This window comes from Stegodyphus dumicola, chromosome 8 (assembly GCF_044657685.1).
Source record: "Stegodyphus dumicola isolate Sdum_Otavi_A_Nest chromosome 8, ASM4465768v1".
NCBI classification, from domain to species: domain Eukaryota; kingdom Metazoa; phylum Arthropoda; class Arachnida; order Araneae; family Eresidae; genus Stegodyphus; species Stegodyphus dumicola.
The window spans coordinates 62,777,609-62,795,511 of NC_140775.1; the positions used below are offsets into that span (position 1 = coordinate 62,777,609).

The 17,903-nt window shown below is 30.6% G+C and overlaps 1 protein-coding gene across 1 annotated transcript in view; it reads left to right on the forward strand.

The window, feature by feature from the left end:
• The first annotated feature begins 2,313 nt into the window (after positions 1 to 2,313).
• LOC118191516 (epithelial sodium channel subunit gamma-like) overlaps positions 2,314 to 17,903 on the forward strand; it is a 60,645-nt gene continuing 45,055 nt past the window's right edge. The window contains exons 1-4 of the mRNA XM_085822941.1: positions 2,314 to 2,389; positions 8,074 to 8,411; positions 12,802 to 12,925; positions 15,210 to 15,349. Of these exons, the coding sequence (XP_085679067.1) occupies positions 8,134 to 8,411; positions 12,802 to 12,925; positions 15,210 to 15,349 (542 nt within the window). The 5' untranslated portion in view covers positions 2,314 to 2,389; positions 8,074 to 8,133. The remainder of the gene's footprint in view (positions 2,390 to 8,073; positions 8,412 to 12,801; positions 12,926 to 15,209; positions 15,350 to 17,903) is intronic.

Consider the following 17,903-nt stretch of genomic DNA (forward strand, 5'->3'; position numbering starts at 1 on the left):
TTTTACCTCCTCCATGTTAATTGAATTTGGTATATATTTACTAATATATTTTCTTTTATTAAACTGTAAAAAACGTTTTTCGAAATTTAGGTTTATTCCAAATAAAATTGACCCATTTTTATGATTTATTTATAAAATTTGTATTTTTAAACAATTTTCATAAATTTTTCGAAATAAATTTTGATACATAACCTAAATCATTTTTACCATCATCTTAAAGTAGATGTATTACTAAGCATACCTACAAAAAATTAAAGATTTTATTCAAAATTTTTTAAGATATACGCGAATTTACATGCTGACACGTTTTGAAATTTAACGTATGTTTATAAGCGATAATAACTCCAAATGTGGTTTACGCGCTTTGTTAAAATTATTTGAAAGTATGAACGATGACGTTTTTCCCCTTCTGTACAATGAAAAAAAAAAAAAAAAAAAAAAAAAAAAAAGGGAAAAATAGGTTGCTATAAATTAAGAAGTTCGCCAAGTGAATTAATATTGGTGCAAATTGAAAAAAGTGCGCCAAAATAAAGTTTGAATTTCTCGATAAAATTCTCACCAAAAATTACGAAATTTAACATCTAGGCATAATTTGAATCGTAAAATGACAACATGGAAAAAAACTGGTATGTTATTTCAGAAAAAGTTCAATTTTGTGTCAAAATACCAATGTTAGAACGACGCTATATATAAATCTAATATATGTCCTAAGTCGCGCTTTCGGCACATGAAAGAAAAACCAAGCTGAAATCGTCAATCGGCCCTGTAGAACGGGAGATATAGAACTGTTAATTAGGTAAAATGATTACAGATAAAATACAAATCATTTTGATCTGCATGCTTTATTATTTGAATTTTTCTAAATAATGCTTAAGAAGGATGCTTTCTGGATAAAGCACTTTTTTACAATAATTATTTGTTGTTATTGTAAAATCCCCAGTCAAACTCAGTATCAAGACCCTTGAGGGTTTTCGGATTCGTCTTTTTCATTATAAAAAAATTTTTATTTCAACGACATTTAAGCTAACAGGCATGGATTTTCTATGTTTTTTGCACAGTTTTCAAAGTATAACGGGGACCTTTTGTGAATTTCGAGAAAAGACGTATATTATGTTTATCGATTTACATAAAATAATACAGAACTTCAGTTAATAAAAGTTGTATTGCAATTAAAAAGCTAATGCCGATTTCTCTGCAGAGAGGACGGTAATAAGCAAATAATACACCATGCTCAAAATTAATATCGATTTTACCCGTATTGAAGAACTCGATAGCTAATGATAAGATAATCGAATTCTCTCTCAGTTTTCGCATGACCAGAAATTAAGTTTGTTCTCTGAAATTAACTTTCGGTGAAATAGCAATTACGCTTGCTTTTCAGACCTTCTAAAATTGTCTAACATGTTCCTTTGTCCAACAAGGAATTGCCAAATATCAAACAGTATAACTTAATTTATGTTCTTAATAACCGCTACAAACAGCTGCTTCAATAACCTGAGTAAAAGAATCATTAATGAAATTTTTGCAGAAACCTTAATTATATCCAACAAAGTCACGGTAAAAGAAAAGTAAACAAAATTCTAACAAAAAGATATTTTTATTTCGTAATTAGATTTAGATGCCTATTTGTAAATACAAGTTTGATAGAATACATCTGTGCATTAATAAAGCTGATATTAAATGTTGCTTTAGCGATCTTGCTTTAAAAGCTCAAGTTTCATTTTTTATTCTATAACAGTATCTGGATGGTAGAATTCCTTTTAGGTGAATAGGAAAATGAAATGAACAGATTTGAAGGATGTTCTCGGAAACTTTTAAGTAAGGCCTTAAAAATCACGTTTATAGCATATTTAAGGAACTAAAAATCACTTTCTGTGGATTTTTTTCCCAAACTTTTTATGATTTTTTTAAAAATTAAGTTGAATAAGAAATTATCTGCTAGATAAAAAGATGGTAGAAAAATTGCTTGACTTGCAGAAAAATTTTCCATACTGAGTTGATGCAAAGAATTTTATCACGTAAATGTAATTTTTAAGATTTAACTTATATGATTTTTTAAAAATAATTCTATTAAAAATAAATTTTGATTAAGTAATAACAATTTTTTATTAATTGAAAATAAAAATTTTAATAAACCTGCATTATATTAATTTTAAACCAGTTTAGTATTTACTAAACTGACTCAAAACCTGTTTCTCCGCTAAGAGCCATAATATGCTTTTAGAATAAACGAGTATTTAAATGCATATCTTTATGATTATTATTTAACACTATCTTTATTATAGAAGGGGGATCTAATGATGTTGGTTTTTTCTTTCTTATATGAAGATCGTATTCAACAGGTTGATAGCTCTTGCTGTACTGTAGAGGAAGCAGCTTCATGTGGTAGGTGCGTTCTTCCAAAGTTATATTTTTAATTAATTTAAAAATTGCAATGAAATTATCTTTTTATTATATAAATGGAAAATTAAAGTCTGAATGGATAAAAAAAATAATATTAGTATTTTTTTTGGAAAGCCATGCCAATGGAATCAAATTGAATACAACGTTTGTTATGCTTATAAACTAAGCTGAATAAGAAATACTGTGTATGATAAGAAGATGGTGCAGAATGTTTCGACTGGCAGAAAAACTTCCCACACAGAGTTTAATGCAAAAGGATATAATCCAATTGTAAATTTTAAGATTTAATATTTTATGAAATTTTTAAATCATTTTACTAAAAATAAATTTAAACTCATTATTAACAGCTTTACTTGTTGAAAATTTTAAAGAAATTTAAATCTATATTTTGATAATTTTAAAATAATAAAGATTAAACTAATCCAAAAATTTGTAATGACTGTAAATAGAGTCAAACTGAATGATTGCTTCTAGTAGAATGACATCAGATGTCCAGCGTAGCTACAATAATTTAATCAGAGCTATTGTTCGTCTATCAAGTGATTAGGTAAAGCTATATTAAAAATGTTTCGAGTTCAATCATATTTTAAGTTGCTTAATATATTAACGTGTCTGTACTTGCATTCTTGAAAGCATTGTATTATATTTCAAAATATTTATTATTTTTTAAATATATTTTTTAGAAAAAATATAATGAGTATTAAACCACGGACATGTTATAAACTTTAAACTTTCTTTAAAACTACATGGCAAAGTTTTTATTCTTCTACTATCATATTTTACTCGTATTAAAACTTTTTAAGTTTCTGTTAAAATATATTTGTTGCTTTAATTAGAAATTTTAAGACACTTACTTAAAATAAATAAATCAGAGAATAAATTAATGAAAAGAAAATAACAAGGCCTTTTTGTTTTATGAAATCATGAAGCAATTAAAATTTATATTCAAAACAGCGACAAAGGAAGCAGGGTTAATACAATTTGGGGATTTGTAAATATTCAATTTGGGGAAAAGTAAATATGGAAGTTTTTGATAGGTTTGCTTAGAAACAAAATATAACTAATTTCTCCTCCCCTGTCAAAAATAAGTCTCGAAAGATCAATTTTACTAGTATTCAGAGAATTATTCATATTTTTTTGATTCAAATTGTAGATATACTATGCCGCGCTGGAGAGACTATACGTAATTAGCTTCTTTTTTCTTGTTACTTTGGTTTGATTTTGGTTGGTACTTTGGTTTGGTTACTTTGGATTACGGCCAAGCCTCAAGGGCTATCTGTCTAAGGGAAGGGATGCCTTCGTGTTGGACTTTCTAAGGGAAACTGGCTCGTATACATGCTACCCATGGGAAAAACTACGAAAAATTCGGGATTTTATTCTCAATTTAGATTATTGAGTTCTCTTTATTTTATTTTATTATATTTTTTCTTTTACTAATATTTTATTTATTTATTATTATTATTTTCTATTTTCAGGGCTATTGTATATTTATTTGGGGGTATAATTTACTTGAGTAAGGCTCGTGGTATACTTTATGGAAAGCGATGAGTTGAAATTACAATTAACCCCTCCTCCCCCCCAAAAAAGATAGCAAAATATTTTTGCTAAAAATTCTCGGCTAACACATCATATTTTATATACGGTATATACGGTATATATAAAATATTAATTCGTGCATTAAAAAAGCGGTTAGTACTGTAATACTATAGTTTGTATTACTTGCTGCATAATTCTAAGTTTTTTATAATATATGTAAAACTTTGAGCTTGAACATTTAATGGAGTAAATTCATTTTCAAATTATTATTATAATTTAATTTAGGTGTTATGCTGTTCAAATTCTCCAAAATTTAAACTTAGGTTGAGAAAATTAAGCATTACGAGAGAAGCAGTCTGTTTTTTTTCTAAATAGCGTCTCTGTTTTTCATCTCGAAGGAAATAGACTTACGTTATTTTTCCTCTAAACGCACAGTGTTGTCTATAAAATTAATGATCATCTAACCTAATGTCAAATTTTACATAGATTCAGAACTCTGTTAAGTTTGCTTCTCTTTTGTGTACTCACTTCTTGGTTAGCGAAGCTATCTTATACAATGTTCCAAAGGTTTCAGTTTCAGAAAAATATAGTACTGCAAACTTTGCGATGTTTAATTCAGTAGAAGGAAGAATTCAGTAGAAGACTTTTTACTTTGGACGGAAAAATGTCACAATTCATTCATATAATTGTTTTTATTTTGTTTCAGTAAGTACAATAATAATATTCTAAAATATAAACTGAATTAAAATTTAAACATATGAATGCGACTTGTTGGAGACGAGATTTCATATGATGAGCATTTCATCTCCACTGCAAAAGATTTCATTTATTTTTTTCTGTGATTTCTCTAAGCTTTAACTCTTAAACTTTTATTATTAAAATAATGAGATTCATAGTGAACAGAGTCTTTACGACTTATTCTATAACTATTATATGGCCAACAAAGCAAAAGCAGTAAAAGATATATATTTCGAGCTTTATATACTAGTTTTCAGTTTTTAAAGCCTAATTAATAAGAAATTGACATATTTCCAAAGCCATATTAATTCCATATTTAATTAGTAAGCATTTTGCAAATTTTATTCTTTGGTGAAATTTGTTTTATTCAAATACGTCGTAAGAAGATGTTCTCATTCACGTTATTTATACAGGATGAATCGTACAAAATATCATACAGTAACGTAGTCAATTTATATTGGAGCTGGAATATATCAACTGCAAAATAGGAATCTATGATTTCCGAAGAACATTTACATCGATAGAAGTTTTATAAGTAAGGAACTGCAATATGGGGAAAACCCTTAATTTTCTGACTGTGACTGTGTAAGGATCCTAAGTTTTACTAACGTTTATTTTATTTTAAAACTGTACTATCATTTCATATTTTCTACTTCCGGCCAGAATTAAATGCTTTAACTTGTTTATGCAAATTGTCTTGCTAACGCCCAAGTACTTAAGTTGAGGCTTTTTGACAAGCGAGAGAGAGAAGGAGTTTTAGGAAGCAAACCGCTTGCCACTGTAGTCTTACGAGTTTTCACTCGGTTGCTGGTTGCCTTTAAGGCCAGAGGTTTAACCCTCTTGATATTTGCAGACGTATCACAGTTTAATCAGCTCGGCGTACTACATACGTACCTTTTTTAAATGTAGGCCAGTCTTAGTGCTAGGCATTTGTATACTAATGCAAAGTTAGCTTTTAGTTAGAGTTTTAGTTAGTAGTTTTTATATTCTTACGTTCAAACCACAAGTGGTTGGTCTCTGTATTCCGAAGTTCGAAAGATCCTGTAATAGATTGAAAATAAAGGGTTTCGTATACCCTTCCTGCTTGTGTTGTCTACTTCACACCTTCTTGAACATAGCCTGAGTAAACTCCCGATTCAGGACCATTCATGTTTCCAACACAAATCAAGAGAAACATAAGTCCTGACAACTGTTTCTTTGATTCGAACTTACACGATCATAAATTACATGCGCATGTTTATACGATATTATAGAAAAGTCGTGCACCTCATAGAAAATAAATATAGTTTGATGGTTTCTAAAAACGTTGACTGCCACGGTAGGTTGTAAGAAAATATCCGTCAGGCCACAAGCGCTGCTATACGATGCACCAATTGTTTCTGACAGTTAGTTTAGAACGTGTAGAATAAAATGCTTCGGGACATTCATTGAGTTGAAAATCTTTCTTCAAGAACGAAGTATATAAGTAAACGTGTAAGATTCGAAAATTATTTCTTCTTTTCCAAATATTTTTTCGGTAGTGCCGAATGGTTAATATTTTTTTTGTGTGTGTGTTAAAATTGTTGCCCCAGTTTTCTGCAATGTCTAAAGTTGAAGAGTTAATTGTAAGTGAATCACATTACAGTCAAAAAGAAACCAGTAACGAGTTATAAAAATTTGAATTAATAGGTATGAGTGAAGATTTTTCAGAAAGATAATTATAAATGGAATTATATCGTCAGATTCTGATAAAGATACTGATAAATGCAATGATAATAAAGGTGATGTAGATACTTCTAATCAAATTTTACAAGATTGTTTAGGAAAAAAGAAAAATTGTTACCGAAGAAAGTACAATTCGTTTAGTGAATAGAATGAATTCAGCTGTCGGCAACTATCATTTTTGTTTCTTTCTTTTAACATTCAGCAGTTATATTATCAGTACCTAGTTTACCTCTTAAGTACTAAAATACGCGTCACCCAAATACAAATAACGCAGCCTGATCCGAAATTTTGCCCTCACTCGAATACGGGTGGCGCGGTATTCAAAGTGCAAATTACAAGACATACGAGTTTTATGATTAACGTTTGTAGTCTTACGTCGTATATATATGTAACATCAAAATGTCTTTAACATATAGGCTCGAAATGGCATCTCTGTTCAGTAATGCATACACGTGTTCTTTTTGCAATACCTGAGGCTACCTTGTGGAGTAGCTGTACACTTGTTTAAGGCCTTCTTAAATGTTTTTCTTTAGGTCTTACAGTGTATACGGATTCTATACGGATTATTTGTATAGTTTCTTTTTTCTCTGATATCCGCATGAAAAGAACTTCTTGAAGTCTGCTTTAGATAAATTAGGTTAACGTAGGCGCAATAATCCCTTTGAAATGATACGGCTGCCGAAAAATCCGAATAAGAACTGCTTGACTTCTTTGGATCAGGAGCAAGTGGCATAGTCTTGCTGTAACTAGCTCTTATATTCATCGACTTCATGAAACATGACCAACTGTATAACAATGGCTTGGTACACTGAAGTGTTCACTGTAATTTCAAATATTTTTCAACAATGAAAACAATAAAAAATACTCTTCAACAAATGAAAATTCATTACTTTTGAGAAAACGATAAGTATAATATATGCAAACATACAAAACGATATACATACAAGCATACATGCAAAATGATATATACACAAACAGAGCTCTAATGTAGATGTCACATGACCTTTGGAAGATAGAGATTGTTAAACTCCTACAGTGCCATCTGGCGACAGACGACAAATTCTCAAATATATATTATAAAATATCACAACTTCAATTCAGTAAGACTTTGCAGTAAGACTTTTTCATATACGCTACTCTGTACAAAGAGCTTTGTGAGACAAAGACGGTCACAATCGTTTCAACAAGTCAATGCTTCTTTGTATAATGTGATAAATCCTCCAATAGTCAACATATTTAAATGCAATCTTTATATTAACATTTTTAACCCAATACTTTCGGATACCACAAGCACATTTGAATTGCTACAAGCACCTTTCATATTTGATAATATTTATTAGATTTTCTTGTATACGTTCTTTTACTTACATAAAAATTTTGGGAATACATGGCAATATGTATTAACGCAGTTACAAAGTACAATAAAATTAGAAGAATAGATTATTTTGACGACCAAGAGTACCTACATTTCAATTCTCAAAATGCATTTCCAACCCATTATTTTAGGTATGAAAATAAAGCAGGTCCAGAAACTTTCAGCAAACATTTTTTTTTTGTGAAAGACTAGTTTGCTAATAACAGCATCTAAAAAACAACAATACATAACCGTTAAATTCAGTTATTATTATAATATTTAAATGCCTCTGGTTCTGTTTATTTGTGATGCTGTAATTATTCCTTTTCTTAACGTAGGTGAAAATAAGCTTATATAGAATTACCGGAAGATAAGGAAATAGATGGTGATCTTGAAAAATGCCACCTTACACAAAAAAAGATCAAAGTTTCAAGAAATATGCGGAGACTTTGTACAGCAACTCCATAGTGACGGGAGTTCCTGAAATCGTTCAAGCTGGTGATTGGCGTCTGAGACTGGTGAGACTGGCTGTTCTTTTATCTTGTCTCACTGGTTTTGTATATCAGACGCATAATTTCTTGAAGTTCTATTGGAAATATCCTACTATATTAGACATACAGATATCTAGACTGGAGGAGATTATGATGCCTGCTTTTACTGTATGCGATCCTAATGGGTAAGTGAAACTTGTGTCTGTTTAGACACACAGGCCTTAGATCTAATGTATACCAAAGCTGAGAATCAACGATACCGGAATTTGTTATAGATTTAGGTCACAACAAATTGGTATTTACTACAGACTCATTGGATAGTTTATTCTCTATTGAATATATTACTCCCTGTTAATTACCAATGAGTTAGATATATATGTCTTATACACCAACTATAGCATCTATTGCCTAAATCAGATGGCTTAATCTTGTATCTAACGATGTACTACAATGTAGCTACAATTTCAGTTCTGACTATTTATAAACTGTTTTCAGTGAAAAAGATTTTCGGTCACAAAAATTTAAATAAAGCTTTTATTTAACTGAGGCATGTAATATAACTAAACATTTAGCTTAACAGTACTTCTGACAGATCAGTAGTAAATTTGTATAGGGCTGTAATTGTCCTAAATAACAATCTGTAATAGAAATTACACATGATATAAATTAGTCTTCAAAGTTACAATGCAAAGTTAAAGGATAGCAGTAAAACTGATGCTAACCGTGCGAAGCTGATTAAAATTACCACTGAGAGTACTTACTTAAGTTAATGCTAGTAAACACAAAAATCTACGGTGGCGCAAATGCTAGCAAATAAAATATGTACGTAAACTGAATGTGAGCATATCATAAAAGGAAACATTTTCATTTCGAGCACATGTATTTGATAAATGTAAAGATGTAAAGTCGAAAGTAAAGATACATTGTTAATCACATTTGAAAAATTTCTTTTAAACGAAGGCCAGATGTAGGAGGTAATCCAGAAACTTTATGAAAGTCAAGCACATATTGACATCTCTAGACAGCTGAGCATTCTCCAAAAGGAAATCTCAAGTAGGTCTGGACAACATGGGAGTATGGAAATTGTTAGACTTTCTAATTCTTTCGAAGGTAACTATTGTAACTGCTAGTTCAAAGAAAGCATTCTAAAACCGGCAGATCGATAGTTTCGAATTGGCAGACAGGTAATTTGGTATTCGGATAATCTATAAATAGCTTTATTTAAAGGCAAAGAGTCTCATCTACTTAATCCTGCATGGTCACAGAACTTTTGTTTTAGATTCGAAACCCGTGTCTCAAGAGCCTTCTTCAAACAAGCAGCCATAACCACGAAATCAGTGTTTTACATGGGCTGCGATGGAAGCTTGCATGCTGTAAAGGAACATAGATCAGGAATCATTATGTAAGGTAAACCCGGACTTAGTTGCACTGACTATATGAAGATAGCTTTAAGTTAAATTATTTCCTCTGGAAAGCATAGAAAGCGAGATGCAGTGCGTAATCTTTCAGCAGAAAAATCGTACTTATGAATATTTCAGCAGAAAGGTGGTTCCCATATTCATATTATATTCAAGTAGCAATTCAATAATTATATTCAAGTAGCAATGGCAATACGCCATATGTCTAAAGTCTAGTATTTGGGCAACGGTTCCTTAATGCAAAGTAGTCATAAATAATGGTTTGGGTGTTTTAGGTTTCCTCCAATAATCTTGATAGTAACCTTCATTAATAAGATAATCCACCTTCTTATGTTTATTAACGACACTGGGTACTTGAAATTATATTTTAGGGAATGTTTAGCTCTTTGAGACGTCTAGTTAATAGTACGTACTTCAGTCCTCTCTAGTTTTGGATCACTCAAAGTCAGTCTCTCATTTACATGATGTCGCATCTACATAATTAACAACATCTGACACGTCATACTTATAATTTTACATTTAAATCAAGATATCATATAGACGTCGAACTTGTTTCTGTTTATTATTTTCTCCTGGTTTTTATGATTTAGTTTTCGCATTACCTGCATATTTTACGCCCAAATAGCAGTAATAGTTTTATGCGTTTAGTTATACACAATTACCGTAGGAATTACCGATGAAATTATAGTCAGCGTTTCTATAGTTAGCATCATTTTTACTGTTAATTTAAATTGAAATAAAATAGAAAAGGCTAATTTCAACTTATAAGCAGATATGGCATTGATGCTAAATCTAGCTGCGTACGCAAATAATTTCAAACAAATTCAATTAAAGTTTTGTTTTGGTTTTACATGTATTTGCTAGTTTTTTCTTCTGAATCAATTTGCATTCGTTTTTTCCATCGAGGCACGTGCTTGTGAAATCAAAAGAGAAAGTATGTTTAATTTAAGCCTCTTAAATTAAAGCAGTTAAGTGGTTCAAAAACTTAGTAGTCTAGAGTAACTGTTACAAGGCTTTAAATTTTGTAGCATATATTAGATAAATAGTTATCAACTAATGATAAAATTTAAGAATTTATATTAATTATTGTTGCATTACGGCAGTTTTTTATTCCCTTTTTCTATAAATTGCTCCATCTGAATCACAATTTTTTTTCTGGTGATCCCTCATAACAATTTAAGTTAAAATACCTTTTAATTGTGTGACGTACAGTACTTCAGAGTTACAGGTACAAAATAAAATCATTTGATTTATTTTTTAAATGCAATGAGTTAAATTTATATAGATGTTTTAGGGAAGAAAACAAGTTCTGAGAAATACAAGTATAGATTAGTATACAAAAAATGCCTACATTCTTTCGCAATAGTGTGTCATTCCTTTTACATGCATTATTTTTTCTATCTTTGAAGTCCGCTAAGGCTATTGCGTTACTCGAGATCCTCATGCAAATCCTTACCCAAATCGTTTTGTGTTAATCTTTAATAAGTCTCTAAACCAAACATATATACCTTCGTAAAAATTGTTCAAGTGTTTGATGTACACATCAAGATTTTTACCGTGTAGTTCGTTGTAAATTGAAATCAAACACAGAAATTTCTGGAAGGAACGAATTAATGAATTAACAGATACTCTGCAAGCTTTTGTTATTAAAAATAACCAAATATACCTGCTATAGAGATGGGTGATATCACGCTTAAAACTAAATTTTTTTTTATATAAGGTGATGATGAAAACATTCATTATCATAATGCTGAAATGAACTGGTTCGTTTGCTCATTTTTTTTTAGTTAGATTATAAGGATTTTTAAGTTTTTACTAACGTTTACTTTATTTTAAACTTTGCTATCCTCTCTTATTTTCCATTTCCGGCCAGAATAAGCACGAGTAGGATTTTTATGCTAATGAGTTGCAAAACTGTAGAAGGTACTTAAGAGTGGCTTCTAGCCAAGAAGAGAGAGAGCCTTCTGTTGCCCTGCTATGCGTGTGCTTTTCAATCAATTCGTGTCTGCTTTTAAGCCAGAATTTAGTCCCTGCTCATATACTAGACGTATTGCATTATTTGTATCTAGCTCACTACATACGCAGTATCAAAAAGCAATCTTCACTTTAATAGTCTCTGCAAAGAATTTGAGTTTAATTCTTATTTAGTTAAGTTAGTTGTTAAGTGAATATTTCTTATTTTTTACGTTTTAGGCTAAAAGTGTTGGTCTCTGTATCCCGAAGTGCGGGAGCACCTATGCGCTGTGTGAAATAAAGTGTAAAGTTAACCCTTTTTAACTTGTTTGTTGATTCATCTTACACACGAAAATTAACTTGAGTAAGCTTCTTGTTCCCACTCAGGATTCCTGTTGATGTTTTCCAAATCAGTTAGAAGGAACAGTAGTCCTGACAAGATCACTAGTGTAGATCAGCTATTTGTTTGGACAATGTAAAGTAATTACAATTATCAGCGCTGTTAAGGTAAAGTACAGTAAAATTACAACCGATTAAAATATATCTGTCGGTTTCCAACAGATCTTTTTCGTTTTCGTCGTTCCTAGCAATGTTGCATAAATCCCAAGGCCATGTACCACATATATCTACACATATTTTGGCATTAATTCTCTTCCTCGATTTAGTTAGTCATAGTTCTTAGATTTATGATTAAACTTTCCTTGGTTTTACTTTATTTCTATAAAGTATATTATATAATTTTATTTTTTGACTTTACTGTGTTTTTGTACAAGAAAAGTATATTGTTCGCTTTTAGGCTTCCAAACTGCATTTGCAAGTAAAATTGAATAGGTTCCCATTTTGTAGAATGTACAACAGGCAACTAAGACAAAATTAATATTTTTGCCTTAGCCGTACAAGAAATATTAGTGCTTTTGAACATACATAAAAATTTTTTAATCCTATATTCTTTTTTAAGCCGAACGTAATATTTTTCCTCTCTGACACGTTTTAACCAGATAATAAATTTTCCAGTCAAAAAAATTTAAGGCTGATTTTTATATTTTTTTTCATACATAACACATACTTTAAACTTTCGCTATTAACTGTAGAGAGTCAACGAGTGATACTAACCGGTAAGATTTTATATAAATATCATATATAACTTCACAGAAAGATTGTCCAGAGATATGATATTCAATGAAATAAATTGTTTATATTACAGAATTGTTCTTTCAAAATACTGCAAAAGTTACCCCTGCAAAAAGCCAGTAGAGGAGCGAAGATTTTGTAGATGCTATCCAGAAGGAAGATACTGTGAAAGAAAGAGACTACATCCATTCGTGAAGGTTCTATTTCTTATATAAAAACTGTTAATATTAGCAATGGTAAAGTTTCAATGTTCATTATTTTATGGTGTTTGTAATAAGTAAGAAAAGATTTATAAATTTTAATTTGTTATTAGTTAACTGTGAGCCATTATATCAACAAGTGGGTTTAGTGAGTGAAAGAGCTTACCGAGAATTTTGCTATGCTTTCTCTCTACTAGTCTATATTTTATACCGTAGGGAAAGCATTAAGAAATTTACAGAAATATAGTTAAATTACAGGACAATGTGACTGACTAAGTTATAAATGTAAGCGTTTAATTATTTCCACAATAATATTTATAATTTAAATTGCTTCTGAATGCATATTTATAATGGCAAAAACTTCATGCTATTAATTTCTTTTTAAGATTTTAAATATCATGGGAACTATTTAATTGGCAGTTTTCATGAATAATATTAAAGGTGTATCGGGATGCCCCACAGCTGGTGACAGGTTTTAGTGATTCAGTGATGCGGCAACAAACTAAGCAGTTAACAGCAACAGAAACTACTTGAAATTCATGCTTAATACAGAGGCTGTTCGCACATTTTTAGACGATTTTGGTAAGCGGTAATAAAACTTCGTTCGCTGCAAAAGAAGTAATTGCAATTGTACTGTGTTTTCAAATGTCAGAATTATCGTCTGTGGCTTGAAAGTTTTGTTTTTATTCAAAATGACGAATTTAATAAAGAGTAGTTCGAAGGCTACATTTACTCTCTTTCCGAAGAGAAATATGCATACTCCGCTATCCAAAAACGATATGAGAGTCATGGTTTTTTGATATCTAAAGCGTGTATAGGTAATATCATCAACAAGAAAGGAAAAAAATGTCAAATTGGAGCCTCAAGTGGGACAAAAATTCCAAACAAGTATCCAAGGAAAAAACGGACATCTTCGACTATTGCAAAGGTAGTACGTTGTTTAATGTTAAAAGAAAATCCCCCTAGTCAAAGGACAGTTTCTAAAATCATTAAAATGCTGGGTGTCCACTGTAAACAAAATGATAAACGTTGATTTAAATTTTAAGAAAGCGAAAAAACGCAATGTGCATCGTCTTCTTCCAAAGCATATCGCTCAACGCAGGACACGTTGCAGAATTTCTATATGAGAAACACTTATCCAAAGAAAAATGGAAAACAGTTGTCACAATAGATGAAGCATGGGTGTATTGAAAGAGCCATTTATTATCATAAAAGGGGAGAAAAAAATTTAAGTACATGGTTCAAAGAATCGAAAGAAAGTTTTTCTAAGGGATTCAAGATTGTTGCTGGTTTTTCTTATAATGGCTAGTTAAAAATAAAGAGAGTACAAAAAATGTCAAGATTAACTCTAAATACTATCAGGAACATATTTTATCGCCAATTTTTCTGAATGAACCATCGGTTTACCCACAGTGCCATCAATCTGTGAGACTCCATCAGGAAAAAGCTAGTAGTCACACATCAAAATCCACTGTAAATTTTTTAAAAGAAATGGAACAAAAACTCATATCAAGGCCATACCCTTCACTGATATCCCTACTAAATCTCGCGATGTGTCACCTATGGGTTTTGTGCTTTCGGACTTTTAAAAACTGCATCATCCAAACGTTGCCCCAAAACCCTAACAGGACTCTGGAAAGCTGTTTGGGAGGAATGGGATAGAATACTTCTTCTGCCACTTCAAAAGGCATTATTATCTTTTAAATTGCGGTGTCGAAAGATAGTTCAGAATAAGGGATGTCAAATAGAACATTTAAAACACAAGAATTTTATGTAATTTAGTTTTGTGAATACAATATACATCGTCTAAAAAATGTGTGAACAGCCTCTGTATAAACTCTGCGGTTTTGGAATAAATACAGCGTTTATATGTTTCAATAATACTCTATATGGCTTTAATTAAAGAAATAAGATCAGAAACGATTGCCATTTGCTTTTATAATTTTTTTACTAAACTATTCAATTTTTTTTCATCGCGAAAGTGACAAACTGACTAATTGTAAAAGTGCTATCTGTTTCCGTTAATTCTAGAAAAGAGAAACATTACTCATGAAATTTGGAATCAAAATCGAAAAGTATTCGATATGTAGAATATTTTTCGTAATAAAATTATTGATAATTTCAACAATTACAATTTTCGTACTAAAATTATTCATAATTTAGATGGGAAGTTCAGTTTCAGCAGAAATTAGAAGTAACAGGGATTCAGAGCAGCTAAGTTTTGCCTGTATCTATTTTTTGATCCCTAACTATTCAAATTTTAATTCACGACTCTTCCTAGATTCCTATGGCAGTTGGATCTATTAGTAAGCTATCATATGTGCCTCAAGAGGAAAGGTTTCATCTTATGCCAAATGCTGAAACATTTGTGTCGTCATGCATATTGAAACAACCACCCTTTACCGAGACTATGAGTTGTGGGTAAGTTCTACGTGGAGAAAATTTAGTATTTATTACGTTTTTTATGGCTACTTAACATTTGTTTGAAGCTGATGTTTTAATTTCAGTTTTCATTAATCGTACTAGAGCATTGATTATTTCTTTGTTTCTTTAAGCTTGTCTTACATTTTTCATTTCTAAAAGTCTTAAATAATTTATTTGCTTCCAAATTCGCAGTTTCCAGATTTTTACTTACACGCAAAATTGTTATCTCGTACAATACAAAAACATGTCATACATAAGGTTAAAATACAAAAGTTGTTATGTTTAGTAATCTACGCACTGTTATGCTAATACTCTCTTTCATAAATATACATGAAAACGATAGGAATTTCTTGCCGCACGCGATTTGGATACTAAATACCTAATGAATGGATTTCTGGAACAACGACGTGCCTGATGTAATATTCCAGAGATCTAAACGGTTTCTTTATAGAATTCCTACAGAAAGAAATAGCCTTTATTTAGGTATGAAAAGTTTAAAGGCCAAATGGATCCGATTTTGAGAACATGACGGTGTATTTTTACCATAGGCAGTAATATGTAACTCAGAGGTTCTCAACTTGCGGGGAGCGTTCCCCAAGGTGGGCGGGAGAACATTCACTTGGGGGCGTGAGCATATCGAAAAGAAAATGTCATTAAAACATTGATCCATTTAGCGAAGGAAAATCAAAACAAAATACATTCTGACTTAATAAAGCATAAAATGCACATTTACGCTGATGTAATGCAGTTATAAATGGAATTGTATCAGTGCTTCACAATGTGTTTAATGATTAACTTGTCAATACTAAATAAAAAAAAACCTGTTTAATAACTATTAGTGAATCCGTTAGGCCTGTCTTGCGGAACAAAGTTTACGAATTAATGTTTAATATTAGAAATAAACAGTTCTTTTTCCATATTTAACTGAGATCTATATTTTGACTTCAAAGCAGCCTACCCTAACCAAAATTCAAACAGTGATTTATTACTAAACTATCTTTTGATTTCCTTGCTTGCCGTGAAGTCTGTGAACATTTCTTTTCGGCAGTTGAGCACCCTTCGGGAACATTTGAAATGACCCCTTTTAACAAACATGTTATACTAATTACTTAGTATAACATGTTTGTTATACTAATTAGTAAAATAAATCAATAATCATTTTGACATCCTAAATACTTTTTTTTTTAATAACAGCAAATTACAAAGATGAGTGTGTCTGCACAGGAATACAGGCAGAACTACAATATTCACTGCAATACAGATGCTGTTACAGTTACATACATGCGGTTTCTTTAAAGTTACAGTTTTAGGTATGCTGCGCAAAAAACAAAATGGGGCAGTTCTATGTCTCCCGCTCTACTCAGTCGATTGAAAAAATTCAAATTGCGTTTTTCTTGTCTCGAAAGCGCGACTTAAGATATATATTAGATTCATATACAACATTGATCTAACATAGGTATTTTGACACAAAATCGGACTCTTTCTGATATAACATACCACTTTTTTCCCATATTTCGATTCTACGACTCAAATTATACCTAGACATTAAATTTTGTAAAATTTGGTGCGACATTTACAGAGAAATTCAAAAATTTACCTTGGCGCATTTTTTTTTTCAGTTTGTGCCAAAAATAATTAATTCACTTGGGGAACTTCTTAATATATGGCAATTGTGCATGAGCGGAAAAAAGTCACTTCGTTCTTACTTTCAAATAATTTTAGCAAAGTGTCTAAACTACATTTGATGTTTTATCGCTTTCAACAAATATGCCATATTTCAAAACGTGCCAATATATAAATTCAATTTTGAATAAAACTGTCATTTTTTGCAAGTATGCTTAAAAATACGTCTACTTTAAGGTGATGCTAAAAATTTTATAACGATTTTATATATAAAATAGTTTTTGAAAAATTTATAAAAATATTTAAACATACAAATTTTAAATATAAACCATAAAACATATCCGGATTATACTAATTCAGAAGTCAAACAACAAAAATCAGCGTTATATTTACAAAATTGACTGTGAAAATTTTGTAAATATAACGCTGATTTTTGTTGTTTGACTTCTGAATTAGTATTTATTCGGCGTGTTATTGTGTCTTAATTATATGCGGATTATATTTGGATTAAGCCTAAATTTCGAATTCTGGAAGAAGGAATCAAGTAAGTTTAATAAAAAAGAGATATTAATAAATATATATCAAATTAATACGGAAATACGGAAAAACAATTGGCATTTCATTTCATAAAAAGTCCGATTTTGTGGCAAAATACCTATATTAGAACAATGATATATATAAATCTAATACATATTCTAAGTTGCGCTGTCGAGAGATGGTAAACGCAAGTTGAATTTCGTCAATTGACCCAGTAGAACGAAAGATATAGAAATGTTTTTTTTTTTTTTTCCTTTTTTTGTCTCAGCGTTGATAAAATAATGTATTTAAATTAACATTTAGAAAGAAGTAAGGGTTAAAACGTGCGGTTAGTGTTAAACCGCCACGGGCGTTTTACATCTGACTATTTTATATGAAACTTTATAAGAAC